The 9,040-nt window shown below is 47.3% G+C and overlaps 1 protein-coding gene across 1 annotated transcript in view; it reads right to left on the bottom strand.

Annotated features, from left to right (window-relative positions):
• The window catches only part of LOC103602007 (neuron navigator 1-like), an 18,401-nt gene extending 9,839 nt beyond the window's left edge, over positions 1 to 8,562 (bottom strand). The window contains exons 1-12 of the mRNA XM_008586409.1: positions 8,311 to 8,562; positions 7,536 to 7,544; positions 4,325 to 4,393; positions 4,092 to 4,219; positions 3,636 to 3,828; positions 3,374 to 3,542; positions 2,991 to 3,088; positions 2,727 to 2,822; positions 2,356 to 2,515; positions 1,715 to 1,950; positions 607 to 761; positions 391 to 462 (exon numbers count right to left, since the gene is read on the bottom strand). Coding sequence (XP_008584631.1) covers positions 391 to 462; positions 607 to 761; positions 1,715 to 1,950; positions 2,356 to 2,515; positions 2,727 to 2,822; positions 2,991 to 3,088; positions 3,374 to 3,542; positions 3,636 to 3,828; positions 4,092 to 4,219; positions 4,325 to 4,393; positions 7,536 to 7,544; positions 8,311 to 8,562 — 1,637 coding nt within the window. The remainder of the gene's footprint in view (positions 1 to 390; positions 463 to 606; positions 762 to 1,714; positions 1,951 to 2,355; positions 2,516 to 2,726; positions 2,823 to 2,990; positions 3,089 to 3,373; positions 3,543 to 3,635; positions 3,829 to 4,091; positions 4,220 to 4,324; positions 4,394 to 7,535; positions 7,545 to 8,310) is intronic.
• Between the last annotated feature and the right edge of the window lie 478 nt (positions 8,563 to 9,040).

Below are 9,040 nucleotides of genomic sequence, written 5' to 3'. Positions count from 1 at the left end.
TCCACTTGGTTTTTTCTCAAGAAATGGTGAGGACAGTTGAACTCAAGGCAGCAGTCCCAGGCAGGCAGAGCTGCTTCACAGATCAGCGGCCCTCTTCAGATAGCCGTCTAACCTCGCTGACCTAAATCCGGCTGTGTGGGCAGACAATGCTAATCACAGCAGCCTGCCTGGGTCTCTGCTAGTTTCTGCAGTCTTTTCCTCTCCTCAAATGTCCTCCTCCACCCTGTCACTGACATAGCAAATACACCTCCTTTCTCTTGCCTGCCTGAAAGGCTCTGTACTTCACTTTCCTTCTGCTATCTACTGCCCCTCTGGCCAGAGCCCAGGATTGAACTAGTTTGTAGACTCTTGGGTAGGGCTGGAAGGCTTATCCAGGGCCATAGCTCTTACCTGAAGCTCAAGTGCAAACCATGGTTGGGTGTCATTTTTACAGGCTGATTGGTGGTACCTATGATATAGGGGCTGTAGGAAGAAAGGGGGAAAAGATTCACTTAGATTTGTCTTAACGCTTGCTTTCTGGCATGCACACAATGGAGAGCTCATAGGTTGAACTGGACTGGGTTGTCCCTCCTCCCACTGTGATGTTTGGTCCTGACCCTAGCTTACCATTTGTGATACTTGCAGGTGAGGGCCCCGTTGACCAGCTCACTGATGGAGCCTGCTTCACTCAGGTCATCCAACAGGATCACCAGGGGCACATCCCCAATTCCAGTTTCCCGATCTATCTGGTTGGCCAGGTTGGAAAGATACAGTTGCAGATCCTGGAATAAAAGAAGGCAGTGGGTTGGCACTGAGGAATCAGTACCTGGATCAACCTTGAAAGAAAGACTGTGGAGAAGTTTAGCTAGTTCTGGATTTCCCTGAGGCCTCTGATTCTTTTTTGATGTACCTGGACATTTGGTCATAGAACCAGATTACCACAGACTGATAAATAGTGGTCCCAAAGGCTCTAAAGCAGCCCTCTGCTGTGGAGAAGTTTAGCTAGTTCTGGATTTCCCTGAGGCCTCTGATTCTTTTTTGATGTACCTGGACATTTGGTTATAGAACCAGATTACCACAGACTGATAAATAGTGGTCCCAAAGGCTCTAAAGCAGCCCTCTGAACCAGTGGCCCCTAAATCTCCCAAAGGTGGGGAACATATGCTACTTCTTAAATTTTTCAGTGGGTTGGTGCCATGAACTAACATTAATGGATGTATCTTCCCCATCTGGGGAGGAGTTAAGATGTGAACCAACTCCAAAGGATAGAGTATGCTCAAGAGGAGACAGGATTGGGCAAGGGAGGGCATAATACATAATATTTAATTCCAAAGTGCTCTTCCCAGAGAGCCCAACGTGAGGGTAATTCTGAAAAGAAAGGTAGAAGGAAGAAAATAAAAGAGAAGGTATGGGATCGACAGGGTTGCCAGAGAGTGTTACAAACAAGGAAGATGCAGTTTCATCAACAATCAATTAAAAGGAAAGGAGCTTAATAGAGGTGAGGAAAAGTGTGGAGAAAGAAGTTAAGAGCAAAATCTGGAAAGAAACTGAGGCAGGGGAGGGAGATGCCCAGGAAAGGGGACAACATAGGGAGGAAGGAAAAGAGAGCACTGAAGAGGGGGAGAAAGATTAAGGCCAGGGTGAGGAAAGGAAAAAGGGAACAGGGGCCTAGGAAAGGTCGTGGAGGAGGCTGAGGCCTGAATGAGGACTGGCACCGGTCTCAGGAGGCAGCCACCTTGCAAGACTGCTGGTGCATGTTGAAAGTGCTGACGATGCCCTCGGTGACCTCACGGCCGGAGCGCTCCACTAGGTACTCGGCCAGCCGATTGGTCAGGTAGGTCTTGCCCGTGCCGCTGGGGCCTGAGAGGACGAGGCGCCGGTGCTTGAGCAGGAGGCTTATGTAGTGCTGCATCATCGGCTTGGGGATCAGTGTCTCAAACACCAGGCTGTCGACGCATTTCTCCTTCAGACCTGAATCCCCGCCCCAGAAAGCATGCGTCTTCACCAGGGCCCCGAGGACAGCCAGGGCCCCTGAAGAGCTTTCCTTTCTTCGTCTGGGAGCCCGCTGAGGAAACTCAGAGCCACTTGCCCCATGGTTCTACAGGAGTCCCCTAACCCCTAGTTTTGAAAGCTAATATCTCATGTTTAGGGACATACTCCAGGCTAGGTGAGGGGTGGAGGGAGAAGCCCAGGCTTGGCAAAAATGGCCCTGGGAGCTACAGTTAGGACTAATCTTTCTATATCTCGTGTTACCTGAGAAACTTCACATTACAGTTTCTCAGTACATTCTGGTTGAATGCATACATGATGGATTCTTTGATGATCCCGTCTCAGCCTTCATGCAATATGACCTCACCCTAGGAAACAAAGACTGACCTTTGAGGGACACTGATATGCTGTTGACACCTCGACGGCACGGAGGCATCTCTGGGGGCTCAGCATCCAGCACCCGTGTCACGTGGCTGATGCTGTAGCCGTGGATGGACTCGGCGCTAAGCCCCAGGGTAGAGGCTGGGTCCATTTTAGAAATATAGTCCTGAAAGAAGAGATAAGGAGAATAAGAAGATGGTGAGGGACACTGAAAAGAGACAAACACAGCTGGAAAAGCCATAGCAGAGAATGAGTATTAGAGGAAACAACAGTAGGTGGAGAAAGAGAAGAACGGTTGCTTTTCCTATTTGGCATTTTTCCATAAAGCTTCAAAAGTCCCCAGATCCCAGCACCTCTTGAGTCCAGTATCACATTACCTTGAACACTTGGAAAACAGCGTCATCCAGCATCTTCCAGTCAACTTTCCCGCTGATCTTGCTACATCCCAGGAAGAATTCTTGCTGCTTCAAGTCCTGTAAGGCCAATTTAGAAGCACGTGAGCCTCAGTGCAGATGACTCCAAGAAAGGGAGATCCTGAAAGGCCTTAGGAGTTGAGTACTCTGGTTTTGGGGGTATTCAGAGTCCAGATTTTCTTGGATAAATATGACAATATTACGTAGGTCCTCCCTGAAGTTCCTTACCCCTTTGATGATGTGCTGGGGGGGCATCCTCACCACCACCCGAAGGGTCACTTCCTCCTTTGGAGCACAAGTGCTGATGCCATCCATGGGTGATAAGTCTGTGGGCATGGAAAAGGGTTAGTTGGTTTCAGTGGCACTCACAGCTTTTCCTAAGCTTTCCAGTCACTATCCTTTCCAGATAACTCTGTATTTCCCACAGAGAAAAAACGGAGGCCCCAAACCGAAAAGTAATTGAGGTCGAAGGACTGTATGAACGCTTAGTGTCTAGGCCCTGCGCCTTCCCTGACCCGAGGAAGATGCCACCGGAGCAAGTGGAATGGTGTAACATTGAATGAACCCTTCTCTTCTCTCCACCCTTATGGGTTCTTCTCCCAAACACGTACCTGTGTCTGTGAGACTTGGGCTGAAGGAATGGGTGAGTGCAAGGCCCAGGGAGCGGCGAGGGGATGATAAAGCAGATGATCCAGGGACCTGCCCTGGAGTGGAGCCTGATGAGGGACCTGGGGCTACCTTCAGCCGGTCATTCTCTGCTTTCAGCAGGTCCACCTCCAACTGTGGCAAGAACAGACAGGGTAGGGTGGCAGGGTTGGACAGATCTGAAACCTTGCTCTTCCCTTTCCTGCAGCTCTCTGCCCAGACACTGACCTGCATGTTGTGCATGGTCTCCCGGAGCTGGTCTAGCTGGTGGGCAGAGTTGAGGGCCTCCAAGCGGATGTCTGTAAGCTTCATCTCTTTCTCCCACAGCTCAGAGCGCAGCTCTGACACCTCCTTCTTCTCTGGCTCCTCCTCCTCACTGGCATGGAACAGCCTAGCGTGGGGAACTGAGTGAGCAGGGCCCCTGTAAGAGAGCAAGAGTCAAGCCAGGATACATGGAGAAGCGTGAGAGTTACTAGGGGACATTGAGACATGCGGTTGGTAGTCGTGGTTCCTCCCGCCAGTGTTCAATCAGTGGGAGAGGAAAGGTCCCTCTGTTGGTCCCACACGCCCTGAGAGGTCAGTGATAAAGTATTGTGTGTGCGGGGTCTGATGGGCCTGCTGCCCACTCTAGCCAGCAGCATACACAGTACCAGGCTGGGTAGCGGGTGGCTAGAGGGCACTTACTCAGTGACATCGATGCCCACAGAGGATGAGTTGGAGGACTTGATGGAGGGTGACGCGGTCTCTGTGGAACCATGCTGTAGTTTGGGGGATGAGGGGGCTGAGGAGTCAGGTGTGGCAATTTCCTCTATGTCAGAGTATGAGGAAGCTGACTTGGGTCCTTTAGTCTCTGTGGAACCATGCTGTAGTTTGGGGGATGAGGGGGCCGAGGAGTCAGGTGTGGCAATTTCCTCTATGTCAGAGTATGAGGAAGCTGACTTGGGTCCTTTTTTTATGCTGAAGGCTTTGTTGAAGGAACTTCGAAGCTAAAAAAAAGCAGATCCAGGTAGAGAGACGTGAGGGCTGTACTCTGGGGATGAGGGAGGATGCTTTGGGATTTCTGAGACAGAGAGATGTCAAGGCAGGGGATTTACTAGTTGTAATCAAGCCTCCCTCCATGAGTCTTCACTTAATTCATGGAATATGGACAGAAGAGTTGCCCAGAAACGAGCACAGATTAACAGCAGAGTCTTCCGGCTCGCTGCTGTTGTAGGCAATGGGAAGGGGAACTGTGCCCCTGATGGGGACAGACAGAAACCCACAGAGGTCATGTGGTGTACCTCTCAGCAATCCACCCCCACCTTCCCCAGCAGGAAAATAACCGCTCAATCTAGAACCTAGCTCACTTTGGGTCTCAGGATGCCACCTCTGACTGGGGCTCATCAGCCCAGAATCTATTCATCTACTCACCTATCAACCAGAAACTGACAATATGATTCTGTGGAGATCAAGAGAAGGCAGTGATATCAAGTTTCATTTAGTATTTCTTGTGCCCAGCATATCACAGAATGATTAAAACAATCAGACATAATCACTTTCCACTATTTCAAATGTCCTAGAATAAAGAGATATTTTCCAGCATTTCCTTAGAGTTCTTGGGGCCTTATAATATGACCACAGCTGATTTGATCTTGGTGTTGATGAGCTTGGGTGTTAGGGATGTGAGCTAGAGATGCAAACCAGGGTCCTCTCCCACACCCACTCACATGCGTCCATACAGCATGCACACACACACACACAGGGACACAGACACGGAATGGCAGCAAGAGACAGAGAGTAAAGGAGGGTCAAAGGCTATAGGGAACAAAGGCAAACCAGATCTCTGGGACATCGAGAAAAAAGGAGGGAAAATTTGAGGGTACCCTTTCTAAGTGTCTCTCCTGGAACACAGGAAGGCTGTTAGGCGGTGGATGGAGCCAGTGGGTGGTGTGTGTTGTGGTTTCTCCTAGACAAGACATAAAGGAGGGCCAATCTGGTTGCAATGGGGATATGACTAAGAGTATGTGAGCAGCGGGCTGGTTCCAAGGGACTTATTATTGTTGAGCAGTCAGGGCTCAAAAGAACTTAAAGCTCAGTTATCTGTAGAGATAAAGAGCAGAGGCTGAAAAGGCCAGTGAGTTGACTTGCTTGAAGCTGCATAATTGAAAGATCTGAGACTAGAACTCAGGCTTCCTAATTTTCAATCCAATGAAGTTTTCTCTATACCACTGCCTTGTGGGAAGCTGTGTGTGTGCGTGTGTGTGTGTGCATGTGTGTGTGTGTGAGTGTGCATGTGCAGATAGAGATCCCATGACCACAATCTGCCTGGAGCATAAGCCCTCTAAAATCGGCAAGATCCTAAGTGAGAAAAGAGCTCTATCTATATGTAGTTCAGTATTCCCAAAGCCAGAACTGTTGGGAGATGTTTGGTGTTATGTGGCTAATGGCTCCATGGTTGGATGAGTTCAGGAAACAATGAATTGAACAAAATGAAACAGGATTCTTTACTGGGGGATATCTCAGAACTTTTCCTGTGCAGATGTACCCTATAGGAAATGCAGTGCTTTTCAAATTTTTTTGATGATGGTATCACTTTTTTTTTTAAAGACGACCGGTGAGGGGATCTTAACCCTTGACTTGGTGTTGTCAGCACCACGCTAAACCAGTGAGCGAACCGGCCATCCCTATATGGGATCCGAACCCAGGGCCTTGGTGTCATCAGCACCACACTCTCCCGAGTGAGCCACGGGCCGGCCCATGATGGTATCACTTTTTAAGGAGCATCTCAATGGACTGGTGATCTGTGGAACATAATTAGGGAAATGCTAAAGAATCAAGTTGCAATAATTATCAGGCCCTTCCTATCTGTGCTCTACCCTGCTCAGTCAGTTAGTGCTCTCACTAATCTGGTCTTCTTCCTGGCCCTCTGCTTCTCTTCTGAGCAGAAAGTGACCATGTAGGAAGTGACCATTCCAACACATTCCTCTCTACCGATCACAATCCCACCTCACTGAACTTTTATCTCTTCTGTGATGTTTCCCCTGCCTACTCTAATCACAGTCTCTCTCCTCTGTGAACTCCTTTAGCACTTATTGTCTGAATAAGCATTTGAGCACCCTCAGATTGTTATTAGTTTTATACGTATGATATATTTTTTGTCTTCCCGGCAAACCTGCAGGCTCCTAAATGACTGAGATTATAGACACCAATGTTCATGTCCTTCACAGCACCAACCACAATGTTAGGACAGGGTTAGAGTGGACCTTAGATGTCTGGTTTGTAACAGAAATTCTAGGTTCACTTTCTGTTTGTCTTACACTGTACTCTTTTTTTTTTCTTTTCTTTTTTGATGGCTGGCTGGTACAGGGATTGAATCCTGGACCTTGATCTTATTAGCACCACACTCTAACCAACTGAACTGACTGGCCAGCCCCTGTCTTAGACTATACTCGAATCCTTGAAATGTTTTTGGAAACTCCATGGACATTTAGAGGGTTTTCAGCTTTGGGGACTTAAGTGTGCCCTAGACTAGACTGTATCTCTCACCCAGCACCACACTCTAACCAACTGAACTGACTGGCCAGCCCCTGTCTTAGACTATACTCGAATCCTTGAAATGTTTTTGGAAACTCCATGGATATTTAGAGGGTTTTCAGCTTTGGGGACTTAAGTGTGCCCTAGACTAGACTGTATCTCTCACCGATCTCTGGTTTACCTTACTCTAGAGCTAAATCTTCTGGACTCTGGAAATTGTGGTCAAGATAACCTTCATCAAGTGATTCTCTTCCATTTTGGACTTCTAGGTTTAATGAAACCAAAAATAAGAAGGCTCATTTTCTGGATAGCAGGGACTCAATTTGACTGCTCTTTTAACAGGCCAATTTTGTAACAGGAGAGAAGACAGTATGAAATAGATTTGGGTTTTGTTTGACTTTCCCATTTGGCCCCCAACCAGACCACTCCTCTGTCCTCATGTGGGGCAGCTGTGGATGGACCATGCAGTGGAGTGAGTTAGGAATTCTGGGGTGGTTGTTATGGTTAGTGATGTGAGTGGCTGTTCTTTTTTCAAGGGGAGGGAGTTGCTCTGGAAATAGGGAAGATATGGCAAAGGGAAAGAGAAAATAAGGGGAGAGGAACCGGGTCTCTTACCTCATAGACCTGGAAAAAAATAGGGATTTGGAGTCAGCATTTTGAAGGGGAAAAAAAAGAAGCAACACTTAATCACTCATTTCACACAGCTGGTACCCATCTGTACTAGACAAATCTGTGGGCTAATCTTACTGAACTGGAGACAGAGGAGCAGGAAGTCTTTATTTGGAGATGCTCCCCTTACTACAGTCAGCAAGAGGAGCTGAGAGTGTTCTAGACCTGCCTAATGAATTTCAGAAAGGTCATCCAAAGTCAGTTTAGGGTTATCTGGGAGAAAAAAAAATACACGTAAAAAAAAACTAACTCTGGATCAGACAAAGTTATTATAGAGTCCCTTTGAAAGTTCCACAAATACCTCTCCAAAAATTGAAGAAATGACCTCCAGGAGCATCTAGAATAGATGGCTTTGTTCATAAAATCTTCTCTCCATAGCACAGAAGAAAGTGGGGGGTTTGGGTGGGGTAACTGATAATATGTTCCTTTCTGGGTATTTCCTCAGCTTCCTTCCATTGCCAAATACATTTGACCTAATCAGTATGGAGAGCCCAAGGAAAGCAGATGAGTATGAAGGTTGGAGGGGTGGCCTGGGACAAGTAGGGAACAATTCAGGGAAGGGAGAATTTAGCAGACCTTGCTCTGAGCAGACATCAAACCAGGACTTAGTATTAGCAGGGACTGCATCTTGGTTAATCCTGGAAGGACCTGGCCCCTATGCTGAGGTGGAGGTGGTCCACCATGCTTCTACATAGTTCTCTCCCCGCAAACCTTTACCTACCCAGCTCTTTTTTTTCTTCTTTTTTGCATCAGCATCCTTGCTGCTGCCAATACTGGAATGGCTAGTGATGCTGTTGAGGCTTGAGATGCTATCTGAGGAGTTCTGCCTCTTGATCCGGAGTTCTAGGGGCCAAGTACAAAAGTGGAAAGAACATAGGGCAGATTTAGAGAAGACGTGAGACTCAAGGAAAACCGAGCTGCAGAAGGTAAGAGGGGAGGGGAACCAACCAACTCTTAGGTCCATATTATTCATTTTTTTTTGGATTATTCACTCAACAAACATTTATTGAACGCCAGTCATGTTTCAACATAGAAAGAATACGCTAGAGGAAAAAAGTAAATAAGAAATAATTTCTGTTCTCGAGAAACCAAAGTGGCACAAAGTAATGAACTCAGCTTGAATAGGTCTGAGAAGGGCTTAACTAAAGCTGGCCCTCTAAAGTTTTATGAAGACAGCAACCTACCATTTTTCATGATTTTTCCAGTAATACTTGGTTGCCTGGTGGTCCGAGGCCAAGTATAACCAGCCACATGCCCTGCATTTAACCTGGACAAGCTTCAGTTTTCTAAACTGATGGACAAAAAATCTTGTCAGCTCTCTGAGAAGGTTTGTGATGGCACAAAGAAATGATCCACTTTTCTATAACAGGAAAGAAGACTGATGACAACGGAGACATTTGATTGGAACACTGGAAAAAGTACTTAGGGCTGAAGTAAAGACACTGTGCAGA

The sequence above is a fragment of the Galeopterus variegatus genome, unplaced genomic scaffold, assembly GCF_000696425.1.
Source record: "Galeopterus variegatus unplaced genomic scaffold, G_variegatus-3.0.2 Scaffold3978, whole genome shotgun sequence".
NCBI classification, from domain to species: domain Eukaryota; kingdom Metazoa; phylum Chordata; class Mammalia; order Dermoptera; family Cynocephalidae; genus Galeopterus; species Galeopterus variegatus.
The sequence above is the reverse complement of the archived record's forward strand: the minus strand, read 5'-3'. Positions and strand labels throughout refer to the sequence as shown.